At 36.1% G+C, this 17,103-nt stretch overlaps 1 protein-coding gene and 1 pseudogene across 2 annotated transcripts in view; both read right to left on the bottom strand.

Moving 5' to 3' along the window:
• Window positions 1–472: 472 nt before the first annotated feature.
• Window positions 473–17,103, bottom strand: part of UBXN4 (UBX domain protein 4) — a 38,653-nt gene continuing 22,022 nt past the window's right edge. The window contains exons 7-13 of the mRNA XM_079782594.1: window positions 14,142–14,196; window positions 13,235–13,399; window positions 11,247–11,374; window positions 9,091–9,193; window positions 6,990–7,121; window positions 4,578–4,777; window positions 473–2,816 (exon numbers count right to left, since the gene is read on the bottom strand). Coding sequence (XP_079638720.1) covers window positions 2,678–2,816; window positions 4,578–4,777; window positions 6,990–7,121; window positions 9,091–9,193; window positions 11,247–11,374; window positions 13,235–13,399; window positions 14,142–14,196 — 922 coding nt within the window. The 3' untranslated portion in view covers window positions 473–2,677. The remainder of the gene's footprint in view (window positions 2,817–4,577; window positions 4,778–6,989; window positions 7,122–9,090; window positions 9,194–11,246; window positions 11,375–13,234; window positions 13,400–14,141; window positions 14,197–17,103) is intronic.
• On the bottom strand, window positions 5,240–6,969 carry LOC307106260 (small ribosomal subunit protein uS12-like; annotated as a pseudogene). Its single transcript has one exon. The product of its transcript is annotated as a small ribosomal subunit protein uS12-like (transcript).

Below are 17,103 nucleotides of genomic sequence, written 5' to 3' on the forward strand. Positions count from 1 at the left end.
AAAAATGCAGACAGTTTTTTATCTATCATGTTGAAAAGATGAAAAGGTATATAATACAATGCTGGCAAGGATATGTAGGGGCATAAATTCATAGAGCCATAAGAGGAGGCAATTTGGTAGGATTTTTTAATAATCCAAACTGTAAACATCCTTTGACTCAGTAAGTTATACAATTTTCATACCTAAGAAGATACCTTCACAAAGATATTCGTACCAATGTTTGTAATAGGAAAACAAAAAGAAGCAAAAAAATAACCAATGGCACTAGAGCAGTGGGAAACTTTTGGACCTCACAGACCACCAGTGGTCTGAGGACCACCAGTTGGTGACTGCTGCACTAGAGCATGAATAATAAGTTGGGGTACATTTATCAAGTAAAACGCTATATAGCCATTAATAAGATGACATAACTATGTACTTATAGGGGAAGATCTTCAAGACTAAAGTAAAAAACAAGCTGCAAAGTAGTATATATAATATGATCCCATTTATTTAAAATATAAAGATTACATATTTGCTTGTTACGCATAAAAATTTTCTGAGGATTACAAAAGAAACTGTTAATAGATTAAGGTTACTTCTGGAGAATAAAACTGGGGGTGAGATGCAAAGAGGGACATTTCATTTTCATTTTATAGCCTCTTATTCTACTCTGAGGTTTTCTTTACCATGTATACTTTTTAAAATACAAAGTTGAGGAGGGATCCTCTTATTCAAGGATTGTGAACCATTCTTTTATATTTCTCTAAGATCTATATTTGATTTTTTTCAAGGCAAACTGACGAGGTTCTCCAAGTTTTTGCAAATATATATCTAACTAGAGGCCTGGTGCACAAATTCATGCACAGGTAGGGTCTGGCCAGGCCGCCCCGATCGGGTTGGGGGTGGGGGGGCCAATTGGGGCTGGCGGGGGGGGGGGGGGGAGGCAAAGGGCTGCGGGCAGTTGGCCGGCAAGCCCCGCCCCTAGTTGAACTCCCAGTCAAGGGGACAATTTGCATATTAGCCTTTTATTATATAAGGATGGGCTCACACCCACTTGCCAGGTGTTTTTTGTTTTTAAATCACATATTGCTGTATTTTTTAAGATGACAAGCCTTTACTAAAATGAGATGCTTGAATTTTTCTTTTTCAAGCTCACTTTTTAAATTATGGAAGTAATATGATCATTGCAGAAAATCGAGAAAACATATAAGGGTGCAAAAAAAAAAAAGAACTAAAATCACATTTGACCACTCTTACCACAGTTAATATTTGGTGTGTTTTCTTTTTCCTTTGCATTATGTTAATGCACAGTAGTGTCTATATTTAAAATATGTGTACAATAAGATCATACTGTACCTACAGGTATATATCCTGCCCCCTCCAATATATAACAGGTACTCAATAAATATATTAAAAATTGAATTGCTAAATTAGTATTGTACCATTTATCCTTATTGAAAGTTCTTTCTACACAAGGCATTCAGTTGATTTCTAGTTCTTAGGTAAAATAAATAATACTTAATGAATATATTTATATCTAAACTTTTTCTGCATTTATGATCATTCCTCAGGAAAAATTATGGGAACAAACAGTATGAGATACTTGTTACTGATGTTTTTCAAAAAGGTTATACCGGCTTTTACTTAGACCTCTAGCATAGCCTGTCTTACTATTTCCTTGCCTAAAACATTACTATTACCATTTTAAAAGTCATTGTTATTTCATGGTGAAAAACAGAAAGTTTGCTGAGAAAATTTCTCCCTCCTATTACAAAATAAAGTCCTTCTACATGTTCACTCAAGAGTGGTATCTTGCAACCTAAAAGCAGGTTAAAAGGAACTGTTGAGCTTACTCCCTTTTTCAGGCATTATTCGTTTAGTAGGATTCTGCTACCAAAAACATATGGATAAAGTAGCATGTAAGTCAGATAAGAATCTCTTTCACATTATGCAAAGTGATGCCTCACTGATGAAGGAGAGACAGTATCATAGCATCAATATGTGTCAGAAAATTTCTTCCTGCAGTGATATTTAAGGTAAGGTGGTCAGTTAACTTTCCTGAGATAGCTCCAGAGCAATACTGGTGGGAAATCAGACACATGACCTCAACAGAGCCCTGTGCAACAAAAAGATGCTAGGATAATAAAACTTAAAGCAAAAATAAGATCACTCTGATTTTTGGAAAAGATTTTTTATTCAGAGTTTAAGATTAAAAACTACAAGAATTTACTTGCAGCTGATGAGCAGAGAGAAAAAAACATAAATCATCATCTGATTGGCTAGTTAAAATGCTCTCACTCAGAGTCAAATTACTCAGTGACATGTAGTTACTCTGTGTGGGCTTAGGAGTTCTGGAGCAAAATAGTTCTAATCAAAACGTATCATCTGAGAGCACAGGGCTAACAGGCATCTGAAATACTGAGTAAGGAAGCTGATAAAGGGAGGTTGTGGCAGACCTTTTGATTCTTTTAGGCTTCTAGCACAGCAGTTGGTTACCATATGCAAGGACCTACCAGCGAGTTATTTTATCTCTTGACTTGTCTGAGTTAAACAACTTTAACCCACTAAGCAGGAATAAAGAGACACTTTATAGATCAGTTAAAAAACATAAAGTAGTCCCACCTCTCCAGTAGAATTTTAGTTGAATTAAATCATAAGAGAAACAATGATTATTGCACATAATGTACTTGTCACACTACATCTGTTGAGTAGAATTTCCATTCCAAGTGTTGTTTTCATCTTCACCATCATCTTGAGTCCTCAATCTATATATCTTCCCCTCTTTTTTAAAGTCTTCTCCCCGTTTCTCCAGCACTCTTTTTCTGACGGGTTCCCTGATATAACAAAAGAGGGAGAAAAGAGAAGATGTCATAAAATGAAAACAGCAGTAACAATTCTATTAGTATAGGCAACTATATTTTAAGAAAAGTTCATGGGAGATAATTATATTGCAGTACTAGATTTTATATGTTCTTGTCAGTTTAACTTCATCTGTTCTCCAAGACAAACCAGCTCAAATGTATTTTCCATTTCCATGTATTTCTTGATGACTTACTAAGCTTTTGAAGAGTGTGACTATCTGCCAACTAATCTTTACTTTTATTTATGCAAGCTGACATATTTACTAAAACATTTGTAACTTATACAGCACCCTAGAAGCTATCCAAAGCTCCAATCATAGCCTAATTTCCAGAAATAGTAATTAGCAATTTTAAACCTTTTATAATGTTTAATAATTTATTTATACAATTAGGAACAAGCAGGATTTCATCTGAAAATGGGAAGGAAACAGGTGAAATTTAAGGCAATTCATTCTCCAACACTAGAGGGGAACAGAGAGAGCAAAAAGAAAACAGGAAAACCAACAATGGAACACAAAATTTTGCCTCTCAGATATATACTCATTCCATCCTTTTCCCCAACACAAGTCCTGTTCCCTTATTTGAAAAATGTTTTTAAAAACCCACATAGCAAGCTATCAGATACTACAGTACCTCAGGATTAAATGCTCCCACCCACTGCTCAGTAAGAATTCTAAAGTTCAGCACTAACAAGACCTAGTTTGAATGCTATTTTAAGACAGAGAATTTTCCTTTGTCCCCTTTTGAGTAATGTACTAAGGCTATAATTGGTCATCCTGCCTAACAGTTAAAAAAGAAATAAGATAAAAGCTAAATCAGCACAATCACAATATTTACACAAATCTTCATCTAGAGAGTCAATAAGACTAAGGATCTCCTTACTGATAGCAAACAAGCAAGAATTTTCATTACTTATCATATAGGATTGGAGTGACAATTTGCTATAATGGCTATTAACAGCCTAATAGAACGTTTAACAATAGTAGGTATATATTAAAATAAATTGTGGTATTATGAGAAGAGGGTATAATCTCACCTAGAAAAACTTTCTGTTAAATCTTAATATGTAAAACCTTAATCATTAGTGTTATTAGTATTACCATTCTGACCATGACCATCTATAATAAAAGGTAGGTCTCTTGGTTAAGGGACTAGTCCAATTAACTCTCTGAAGGAGGCACCATTTTAAGTGAATATTCAGTTTCCTTGGTTTGGTCCTTCTCTAAATGACCCAGAGAAGATAGCCAACAGATCAAAGAACCACTAGGCTTAAAATTCTCTAGAGCACAATCTCTCTAAAGAAATTATGCAAGATGACTGTGAGAAATTAATGGAATGAAGTATCTTGTCAGATTAAACATGGCTAGCAAGAAAAAATATTACTATTTAGACCTGGGTGGGGTGGGGTGGGGGGGATCTGCTTTTACAGTTATGGGATGAAGAGAATCAATAAATGAAGTAACAAAACCAGCAGAGGTGAAGGAGCTTTCCATGGACTAGGTTTTAAAAAGATGGCTGAGGAAATTCATGTAAGTTAGCTTCCCAGGAGAGATGATATAATAAAATATTCAGAACATTTAGTTTTTCCCCCATATACAGAAAGAAGGCAAAGTACCTTTAACAAATTTTTTCATTTTGAATAAGGTACTGGGCATTACTAACATTTTGCAAATGGGAAAGACAAAAAAAAAAAAAGATAAACATTTTGCAAATGGGGAAAACACAAACAGATACCTTTTCTCTGAATTGCTAGACGATGCAAGGTTTGAGGATTCCGAAGATGCTCTCACTGAGGTCTGTGCAGGAGGAGGATTACTAAATAAGAAGTTGCTAATCAATCTCCAGATGGCAAGGAATGGGTAAAGTACTGTCCCCAACAATGTCCAAAAGTCTCCACTGGAAGAATGTACCATAGATGTAGTTGGTCTTCCTGCCTAAAAATTAAGAAAAAAACCTAGATGAAGACTACATAAGCCCAATCACATCACAAAGTTCTAGGTGAATCTTTTATCTGAAAAAGAAAGTCCTATTAATTTTAGTTTATTGCAAGATGGGAAAATTACCAACTTTGCTGTGTTGGTTTTTTTTAAGTATATATAAACCTCTGGGAACTCTTGAAGCTCTACTTTTTTTGTTGTTGTTGTTAATCCTCACCCAAGGATATTTTTTTCCATTGATTTTTAGAGAGAGTGCAAGGGAGGAGGAGAGAGAAACATCGATGTGAGAGAGAGACACTGATTGGCTGCCTCCCACACATATCAAGCTTGCAACCCAGGTACGTGCCAGTGCCCTTGACCAGAATCGAACCTGTGACCTTTCAGTCAACAGGCCAACACTCTATCCACTGAGCCAAACCGGCTAGGGCTGGAGCTGTTCTTTTTATTTTATTTAGGCATATGAAAATTTATTACTACTGTGATTTCACCATCAAAACTTATGATCTTGGTCTTTCCTTCTTGCCTTTATAAAAGGCCAAAATAGACACACTGGCTACTTTGACAACCTGAAAGCGAACTCCAGGAATGTCACCAACAGCATGACCTTTGCGACCAAATCCAGCAACCAGAACTTCGTCATCTTCCTCAACAAAATTCAAACAACCATCACTGGGTACAAAGTCTGTGATTATTTTGCATTCTTGATCAGCTGGACCCTAACACACTTCCTGATAGCAGAATTTGGCTGTTTGGCTTCAACCCCTACTTTTTCCAGCACAATTCCCTTTGCACGGGAAGCGCCTCCAAAAGGGTTGGCCTTCAGGGCCGCACCCAAATGGACTTTCTTGTACTGTTTTATCATGCCACTTCTGATCTCCTCGGTGGTTCCAGAGCTTCCCGTCAGAAGACCATAACACTTGCCCATCCTGCTGGTGCCATGGGCCTTGTGCTTTTTATTTTTAAAAAATGTTTTTATTGATTTTTAGAGAGAGGAAGGGAAAAGGATAGAGAGATAGAAACATCAATGAGAGAGAATCATTGATCGGCTACCTCCTGCACACCCCACTCTGGGGATCGAGCCCGCATCACGGGCATGTACCCTGACTGGAAATCGAACCAGTGACCTCGTGGTTCCTTGGTCGACGCTCAACCGCTGAGCCACACTGGCCGCTCTTGAGCTCTACTTTTTAAAGGAGTAATCACTACATAGAAACCAGAAGGTAGTTTTTGGTAAAATGAACCAATTATTTAAGAGAAAGAAACTTTTGTATTGAAATTACAACTCTGATAAGAAAGGTCTTCTTGATTATTAAAAAGAAGGTGGGCGGGCTGGCTTTAGCTCAGCGGTTCCTTCGACTACAAAAAGAAGGTGGGAAGGTTTTAAATCTCAGTGAATACAACTAATCCTGATTATTGGAGGGCTAACTGTTTCAGGGGTGGTACTCTAGTTCAGAGCAGGAAAAACTCTATATTAACCCTGAAACAGAAGACCCAGTTCTCACCCCAGTTTTGGCATGGCAAAGTCATTTAAGCCTTCTGAGCCCCTTTTCCTCATAAGAGATTAAAATATTGTTGTAAGGATCAAATGGAATTAATGTCAAAAATTAACGTTATTTTTATGTTAAAATATTCTTTTAAAAACTTGGTGAACAGTATAGTAGTACACAAATAAAACCCATTAAGTCTGTAAATTAGATACTCTGCATTTATTTACTTCTTCCACTGGTCATTTTTTTGTCCATGAAAATAGGCAAGGAGCCCTGGTTTATTTGGCTCAGTGGATAGAGCGTCAGCCAGAGTACTGAAGGTTCCAGGGGTTCGATTCTGGTCAAGGGCACATGCCCAGGTTGTGGGCTTAATCCCCAGTAGGGGGCGTGCATGAGGCAGCTGATCAATGATTCTCTCTCATCATTGATGTTGCTCTCTCCCTCTCCCTTCCTCTCTTAAATCAATAAAAATATATTTTTTTAAAAAAAGAAAATAGGTGAGGAAAAAGTTGAAAATTAAACTGGTGCCTCACCAGCAATAAAAATACATAAAGCACAGGATAATGGAGCCATAAACTGATCTAACTAACTTATTTGGATAATGTGGATTTTAATTATCCAGAATACACCATTCACCTTCCCTTTCTATAATTATAAGAAACAATGAAGAGTAAAACAAACAGGTCTGTAAGAATAGAATAAATATATATGTATATACATACTGGCAACAGTACCACTGAAGCACTTGGGGCAAGTTCCAAATCCAATAATTTCTTCTTATAATCTTCTTTGGTAAATTCTCTCCTGGGAAACATGGTTGCTAATGAAAAATTACCATATGTGTTGCCAACAGTCTGTAACATAACAAGTTTTAAAACATTACATCAGTGCCTTTAAAAAGATATTACATACTCATATGCATCTAAAATGACTGCTTTAACCAAAATTGCCTTGATTTTAAAAGTTCTTTTAAATATAAACGCAAAAAGTATTTCTAAAACCTTGGCATAGCTGAAAGCTGTCAAATCCAAAAAGCATTTAAAAACTTTCATAACTCAAAAATGACCATAAAATAGCAAAAATATAGTTCCTAAAACCATATGAACTGAATAAAAATGAACAATTAGGCATCTCTTAAAGATAGCTGCAGTTTGTGATGAGAGTTTTCACTCTCCTTTACAAACTTATATTAACATCTCATAAATACATTTGGATTATAGGTATTCCCCATTAAAAAATTGGAATAGATCACAATTTCCCCCATATATATCACATCAGAAGTTTTTGTCTTCTCCTCTCAAAGAATATAAATGGTCCATAATCAACCCACACCATACATATAATCCTAGATCCAAAAATTACAATGAGCAGCATCATAGCCACCCTCACAATTTTAGATGTCCCATACGTGTAAAATCTTAGCCAACTGTTTATCTAGAAGATTCCAAAGAAAAAGACTAACACTTTTGTGGAGGTTTTTTTTGTAATTTTTCACTGTAGGTCTTATACATACCTCTCATTGTTTTCACTTTAACATAAGGACATACACAAATACAAAATCAGGTCATTCTGCTGGGGAGAAGTTCTAATAGGACTGATGTTATCAAAGATCTTTTTTTCCCCTCTCATGGTGCTCCCCCTTTTCACTTACTTGTGGCAGAAGCAGTAAGACTCCAGCCAGGGCACCCCCTCTTAGGAGGCCCCAGGTGTGGATTCAAGGCAAAAGAAGAATGAAAGTGGCTATTTGGGTTGGTTCTGCTATAAAACTTAGGGAAAAGAGTTCTTAAAATAAGTTTTTGTATTGTCCAACCCAGCTCACCAGTAGAGGAAGGCAGCTAGCAGGTATGCTTCCCTTGGGACACATAAGTGAGGCACCAGGCTAAATGCAGAGAGATCTAGTGGAAAGATCTGAACTCTAATTTTAACAATGAAGTGATATATATGACAAATACTGGTATATATAATGAGCCTAGATCCTACAGGACATCTGATGCCTATAATCCACCAAGGTATCAATCAGAAAATAAAAACGAATGGAAGCTACTCATCTTATTTTATAAGATACAAAATTTCACACCCATGCCAATTTTAGAGTAAGGCCATGTTTTGGAAGTAAATTCCTAAAGAAGATACTTGTTGCCAAATAAAGATTAATGGTCTTTAGGCTTGGACAACTGGTGGGATGGTAGGAAAATGGCCAGCTTAAACGCATTCTAAGCAACCTAAAGGAAATGTGGAGAGGACCAAGAAATACTACATCCTTTTTACTGGGACAACTCCCTAAGATTAGACCTCTGGAAAATCATTTGATTTTCACTCCTCCAGTTGATTGTACTAAAATTTTCCAGAGCTTCTTGTACAATATCAGCAAATTCCTATTTCTTTTTTTTTTTTTAATATATTTTATTGATTTTTTACAGAGAGGAAGAGAGAGGGATAGAGAGGTAGAAACATCGATGAGAGAGAAACATCGATCAGCTGCCTCCTGCACACCCCCTACTGGGGATGTGCCCGCAACCAAGGTACATGCCCTTGACCGGAATCGAACCTGGGACCCTTGAGTCCGCAGACCGACGCTCTATCCACTGAGCCAAACCGGTTTCGGCAGCAAATTCCTATTTCTGCACGACAAGTAGATACACTATTCCCATGTGGCACTAATCTACAATGGAAGCTCCACAACACTCCAGAGTTGTCCTGTGCCTCCCTCCTGGGGATAAGTTATGACTTGTTCACATTCTTCAAATCCTGCTTGAAAATGTTCCCCTCCTACATTTAAATAACATATTCATCTATCTTTACTACAACTCAGGACAAATTTACCTGTGCAGCAAACTGCCTTGCCTCTTCTAGAGGAGCATCAGAAGGGAACTGATTTGTAAAGGAAGAACCATCAGGAAGACGAAATTGAATTCTTGCAACAGTGCTGTGAAGAAAGAAAATTTAAGTCAGCATCTTTACCTCTACATATTCTCAAACAATACCAAAAGTTAGAGAAAAACTGAAGTGAAAATGTACAATGAAAATAGTTGTTTTTTTTTCACAATGTCAGGTCTTTTAGTTTATATTTTTTAAAGCTTTACTGAAATATAATTCACATAATGTAAAATTCACCTTCTTAATGCATACGATTTAATCATTTTTAACAGTCAGAATTGTACAATCATCATAGATTTCTAATTCCAGAACAATCATCATCGATTTCTAATTACCACCCCAAAAAGAAACCCCAAACCCACTAGTATTCCTCTCTCACCTAATTGGCAATCACTAATCTACTTTCTGAATCTATAGATTTGCCTACTTTCAGCATTTTATATGAGGGAATCATACAACATGTGACTTTTTGGTGACTGGCTTCTTTCATGTACCATTGTTTTCAAGGTTCATCCATGTTGTAGTATGTATACTTCATTCCTTTTTATTGCTGAATAATGTTCCATTGTATGTTTTGTTTATCCATTCTTCAGTTGATGAACATTTGGGTTATTACCACATTTTGGTTATGATGAAGAATACTGCTATAAATATTCAAGTACACATTTTTGTGTGGACATTTATTTTCAATTCTTTTTTAAAAAAATATATTTTTATTGATTTTAGAGAAGAAGGGGGAGGAAGAGAGAGAGAAACATCAATGATGAAAATCATTGATCGGCTGCCTCCTGCATGCCCCACACTGGGGATCAAGCCCATAACCCAGGCATGTGCCCTGACAAGAATTGAACCATGACCTCCTGGTTCATAGGTCAACGCTCAACCACTGAGCCACATAGGCTGGGCTATTTTCAATTTTCTTGAATATATATTTAAAAGTAGAACTGCTGGATTATATGGTAACTCTATGTTTAACATCTTGAGGAACTGCCAAATTGTTTTTTCCAAAATGGCTGCATCGTTTTATAATCCCTTCAGCAATGTAGGAAGGTTCCAATTCTCTATATCCATGCCAATACTTGTTGCTGTCTCTTTAAATGTAGAAACTCTAGAGGGAATGAAATAATATTTCACTGTGGTCATGATTTGTATTCCCTTCTGACTGGTGCTGATGAGTATCCTTTCATGTGCTTATTGACCATCTGTCTATCTTCTCTGGAGAAATGTCTATTCAAATCCATTCCCCATATTTAAAGTGGATTGTTTGCTTTTTATTGTTGAGTTATATGAATTCTTCCTATATTCTAGATACAAGTCCTTTATCAGATATATATGATGCAAAACATCATCATTGATGTTTCTATCTCTCTCCCCCTTCCTCTCTGAAATCAATAAAAATATATTTTAAAAACTTTTTTTTTTTTAATTTTGGTGAATTCCAACTTATCTATTGCTTTCTTTTGTTGCTTGTACTTTTGATGTCATGTCTAAGAATCCATTGTCTATCCCAAGATCACAAGATTTCCTTCTTTTCCTAAGATTTTATACTTTTTCTTTGCTTTGCTTAAAGAAAAAAAAACTTTAATACAGTGCAGGACAGCCATCCTTGGGCAATATCCCTCAGGGTTAAAGCAAGGGTGGGAAGGAACAAGTATGAACAACAGGAAGTACAAAAGGTAGCTTCGGGTGGTGCTGACTCAGTAGAAACAGGCGGTGTACAGGAAAGTGCAGCCACTGAAAAATCCTAAGTTGAACCATAATAAGTCAGGGACTGTCTGTATTTAGTACTATCACATTAAACATTCACATTCAATAACAAATACCATTGGCAGCTGCCAAACTCGTGAATATGTCCTTCTGGAACTACTTATTATAGCTACAGTACACACATCAATGTTAAAAAGCAGCCCACAACCACTGTTCTTCTCGGCTGCTACATATACAAAGATGTTTAAGCAGAAAATAAAGTACCTTCTTTCGTGTGGGGTGGGGGGGGGGGTAATGGTAAGATATGTACACATATAATACCTCAATAAAATAAAAATAAAAAGAGAGAAAGGCAACCAAGAATAAAAAATAAATAAATAAATAAAATAAAGTACCTTCTTTCTCTTGCAGAAGCATCCCTCTTAACTTCCATTTCTGCCTGCTTAGCCAGCAAGGCAGCAGCTTTAGCAGCTTCTACTTCTTCCTTTGTCTTTGCGAAACGAGCAGCTCTCTCTGCACGATCCTTTAAAACAGTTGTTAGATGCTAAGAATCTTTCACTGTCAGAATTCTACTCACATATTTCCAAACACAAGGAACAAACACACGCATGCATGAAATCCCTTAAAGCCATACATGTTAACTTTATCAGTCTGGATTTGGTATTCTTTAGTTTTATCAACTGCCAGGGACCAGAGCTGTTATTAAACAAACATGGACTTGATTTTGGTCACTACTGTATCACCAGAGCCTGGAATAAGGTCTAGCATATAGTACATAAGTATTTGTTGAATAAAGAAATAAGCAATATAAAGGTAGACATAATTTTCACTTTTATGTGTTACAACTGCTCAATTCTAAAAGCAATTGTTGCTAAACCACCCTAAGCTTCTACTTGATGTAAATTCTTTGAATGTCCCAAAAAAAGAATGCTCGTGACTGGAGGAAACTGCTAGGTAACCAATTCTTAGCTTCTTTTTTAGAGAATCTTTGAAAATTACCTTTTAACTACTGATAAAATTCATACCATTAAGAAAAATTAGTTTGAAAAAAATCTCAAATTTAATATTAACTGTATTTTAATTCACTGTACAATTTCTATAAAAGGAAGCTGAGAATTGGCACTTTTCAGTTGTTTTTTTTTAATTTCAAGAAAAACGATCTTAAATAATGTTACATGCAATAAACACCAATTATTCAAGAAAAATAGTCTTACATATATTACATGCAATAAACATTAATACTTCAAGAATAAAAGGATTTTAAGTATAATATTATCCAAACTGTACTAACATAGTATAACACAAAAGTTGTAGGAAATATTAAAAATCTGCAAATAACAGGATTACTTCTATTATATTCTAGAATAATTTTGTTCCCTCTGGCTCTGTTTTTGTTCATCAGTTTATGTTGTTCATTATATTCCACAAATGAGTGAGATCATATATTTATCTTTCTCTGACTGGCTTATTTCGCTTAGCATGATGCTTTTAAAGTCTATTTTGTCGGATATGAGTATTGCTACTCCAGCTTTTTTTTTTTCTTTTCCATTTGCATGGAAAAATTTTTTCCATCCCTTCACTTTCATCCTGCGTCTTTTGTTTTGAGGAGGGTCTCTTGTAGGCAGCATATAGTTAGGTCATGTTTTTGTATCCATTCAGCTACCCTACACCTTTTGATTGGAGCACTTAATCCATTTACATTTAGGGTTATTATTGAGAGGTACTTGTTTATAGCCATTTTAATTCTATATGGCTAGATTTCTCTGTTTCTTCCTCTCAGCAATCCCTTACAGCAATCCCTCTAGCATTTCTTGTAATGCTGGCTTGGTGGTGATGAACTCCTTTAGCCTTTTTTTGTCTGGAAAGCTCTTTATCTGTCTGTCTATTTTAAATGATAGCCTTGCTGGATATAGTAATCTTGGTCTCAGATCCTTGCTTTCCATTACCTTGAATACTTCATGCCATTCCCTTCTGGCCAGTAGTTTCTGATGAGAAATCAGATGTCAGCCTTATGGCAACTCCTTTGTAGGTAACAGTTTTCTTTTCTCTTGCTGCCTTTAAGATTCTTTGTCTTTAATTTTTGGCATTTTAATTATGTGTCTGGGCGTAGGTCTGTTTGGGTTCTTCTTGTTTGGGGTTCTCTGTGCCTCCTGAACTTGTGACTTTTTCCTTTACCAGGTTAGGGAAGTTTTCTACCATTATTTCTTCAAACACTTTCTCTATTCCTTTCTCCCTTTCTGCCTCTTCTGGTAGAATTAGTACTTTTTGAGCCACTAAAATCTACTATTTTTGTGTACACTGGTAATAAACCAAAACCATTATGCATGGAAAAACAATTTCACAAATGTTCTAGTCAAGAAGTAAAAATAAACTTAATACTCACCAATGCAATCTGCTGTTTTATACGCTCTCGAGCTGCCCTATCTTCTGCCTTTTCTCTGTTTCTTTCCTCTAACATTCTTTTTGTTAATTCCTCTTCTTGCTTTCTTTTATAATCCAACATTTCTTTTCCAGTTTTTCTCCTCTCAATTTCTTTCTTAATCTCTCTCTGAATTAAAGAGAAAGTTTTATGAGCTCAAAACATTATTTAATAATCTGCCCTAGATATTATTCTGTATATAGGGAAAGCAGGTTGTAGGTACATTTACTTCATAAAATGTAAGAGGTCAGTAGAATCTTTTAACAGCATGGGATAAAGGTCAAATTTATACAACTTTGCCAATGGTTCTATTAAGAGTATGATGCGGTCAATGTAATTTGAAAACAAAGAGAATTGCAGGTCACTGGTTTCTGAGATGAATATGTTACCGTTTAAGGACAACAAGGCAGTCATTTATTTGACTTTCCTATATTAAATGATAACTTTCTTATACTAAAACCCTAAACAGATGATGCAGATTAGGAGTGCATGGCGAGAAAAATAGAATGCAGCAACACGACAGGAAAAATTCGGCAAAATGTCTATAATTTTTTTTTTTTTACAAAAAGGCACTAAATTTTTTATCTGTATCAAAGCAAAAATATTTTAGTTGAAGTCCCTTTATTCTTAATGTAAAAAGACTCACAGCAGAGAGAGAATTAATGAGCCAATTTACTCGTAGCAATTTACAAAAAGAATACTAAAAATGTATATACTATGATCCTACTACAGAAGACAGATAACTCCCTTCTCTATGCTCTAACACTGAACTATAACCACGAAGCCATCTTAGGTCTGCCAACTGAAAAGGGAGTCAAATGTTCCCTCATTTAATGGAAGAATAAAACAATGCTAAGTGTACAAACTTTACCTGTTCTTCCTCTTTCCTTTTCTCTTCTCTCCTTTCTTCAAGTTTTTTGGTTAGTCTGTATTATAAAAGTTTTTTAAAAAATACATTAACTGAGACACATCATATTAATATAAAATGTATTTAGAAGATTTCTTTACCTAACAACTGGGGAAATATAGAAACAAACAAGCAAACAAAAAAAGCTCCTGAAGACAAAGCAACAAATTATTTGCCTTGCCCCTGGCCGCTAGAGAAATCCATGGTTAGTCCGTGGAAGCCCACTGGGAAGCAGACTCTAGTTCTAAGCGCCTTACCTCCTACTTACCACTAATTCCCTTTTTATCCCCCCTGATTTATTTAATATTGATTTAAAATATATACATCTAGGCCAGGCCGTCGTGGCTCAGTGGTTGAGTGACGACCTATGAACCCGGAGATTACAGTTCGATTCCCGGTCAGGGCACAGTGTGGGGAGTGCAGGAAGCAGCCGATCAATGATTCTCTCTCATCACTGATGTTTCTCTCTCTCTCTCTCTCTTGCTCTCCCTTCCTCTCTGAAATCAATAAAAATATATTAAAAAGTATATATATACACACATCTATATCTTCAAATAAATATATAAATCAATGACTTACAAATGCTTTACCCCTTACACAGAAGTAAACAGCAATATGGTACAAAATTGTTAAAAAATAAAAGCAAAAAACTAAAGGCTAGTATTTATAAAAACTAATAACAAGATTAATTCTCAACTGTAATAAATTCACCAATTAAGAAACTAATGATTCTGCTGAAACTGGTTTGGCTCAGTGGATAGAGCATCAGCCTGTGGACTGAAAGGTCCCGGGTTCGATTCCGGTCAGGGGCATGTGCCTTGGTTGCGGGCACATCCCCAGTGGGGGGTGTGCAGAAGGCAGCTGGTCGATGTTTCTCTCTCATCGATATTTCTCTCTCTCTATCCCTCTCCCTTCCTCTCTGTAAAAAATCAATAAAATATATTTTTTTTAAAAAAAAAGAAACTAATGATTCTGAAAGCAGACAGTGGTAATGGTTTGCAGTATGTGAATATATTAAAACTCACTGAATTGTAAATTTTGAATTTTACAGTATGTTAATTGTATTTCAATTTTAAAAAATAATGGAATTTTCTCTGAGAGGGATTTAGGTTACACAGGTATATGTAGTTGCTAAAACTCAGCTGAACAACTTATGCCAGAAATCAAGGGAGTGCTCAAAGAATGATGAGACATTTGTCCAAAGCACAGAAGACTCAGCATGAAGGGGTTCTACTAGCCAAATCCGGGGCAATCTTTGCATCAAAAAGAATAAAAGAAATGAACTGTAATACATTAGAGGGGAAAAAAAGGATTTATGAAACATCTTACTGCTGAGGGAAGTTATAAATTGGTATAACCACTTTGGAAAACTGGCCAGTACCTATGACCAAGAAATTCCCATTCCCTACAAATTCAGCCAAAAGGTATGGTCACCAAGGCATGTACAAGAATGTTTATAGTGCCCTAACCGGTTTGGCTCAGTGGATAGAGCGTCCGCCTGCGGACTGAAGGGTCCCAGGTTCGATTCCGGTCAAGGGCATGTACCTTGGTTGTGGGCACATCCCCAGTAGGGGTGTGTAGGAGGCAGCTGATCGATGTTTCTCTTTCATTGATGTTTCTAACTCTCTATCCCTCTCCTTTCCTCTTTGTAAAAATCAATAAAATATATTTTTTAAAAAAAAGAATGTTCATAGTGCCCTACTCATAATAGCCCCAAACTGAAAACAATTCAAATATCCATCAACAGTAGAATGGATAAATTATACAATAGTCAAATAATAGAATACCATACAGCAATGAGAGTGCACCAACTACTGCCACATGCAACAGCACAAAAGAGCCTCACAAATACAATGCTGAGCAAAGGAGTACATGTGGTTGGTTCCATCAGATTCAGGTTAGCGAGCTCAATCCCTAGTAGGGGCGTGCAGGAAGCAGCCAATCAAAGACTCTCATCATTGATGTTTCTATCTCTCTCTTCCTATCCCTTCCTCTCTGAAATCAATAAAAATATATTTAAGAAAAAAAGAAATCAAACAAAATTCAATGAATGATCCTTGAATAGATCTTGAATCGAGAAAAAAAGTTATCAAGGACATTATTAGGATAACTGCAGAAATATAGATATGATCGAATATTAGATAATATAATTTACAATTTAAGTAAGGTAACAGTATTGTACTAAAATCTGAAAATGTCTTTATTCTTTCATTATATTACCACTTGCAGATGCAATTTTGTTCTAATTTGGTTGAAAAGCCTATTGCATCTTACTCAATGACAAATCAACTATTTAATCACTTTTGCATTGGGAATCTACTACTCAGATGGTGTTTTTAAAAAATATTTTTCTATTGATTTCAGAGAGGAAGGGAGAGGGAGAGAGAGAGAGACAGAAACATCAATGATGAGAGAGAGCTATGCCTCCTCCTTGCACGACTTCCTACTGGGGATCGAGCCCATAAACCGGGCATGTGCCCTGACCAGGAAATCGAACTGTGACTGACCTCCTTATTCATAGGTTGATGCTCAACCACTGAACCATACTCACTGGGCTCAATTGTTTTTTTGCGTTGTTTTTTTAATTGACCTGAGGGATGGGGCAGAGCATGCATTGGTGGGTGTAGACCCCAGTCTCCAAACTAGGCGGGGGCCCTACTCAGAGCCAACAGAAACTCAGCCAATTTTTTTATTATTAGAAGATACACACTCAAGCATTGAGAGTGAAATGAAATATCTGAAACATTCAAATGTATCAGCAAAAAAGGTGGTCATTATACTATTCTTTAAACTCTTTGAGGCTGAAACCTTCCCAAATAAAAGGTTAGAACTGTTGGTACTATATATATTATCTTTCCCAGAATGACAGAAATAACAGGAGTGCATTGAGGGGATGGATGAAAAAGGTGAAAGGGATTTAGTACAA

Source organism: Cnephaeus nilssonii (assembly GCF_951640355.1).
Source record: "Cnephaeus nilssonii genome assembly, chromosome: 10".
Lineage (NCBI taxonomy): Eukaryota > Metazoa > Chordata > Mammalia > Chiroptera > Vespertilionidae > Cnephaeus > Cnephaeus nilssonii.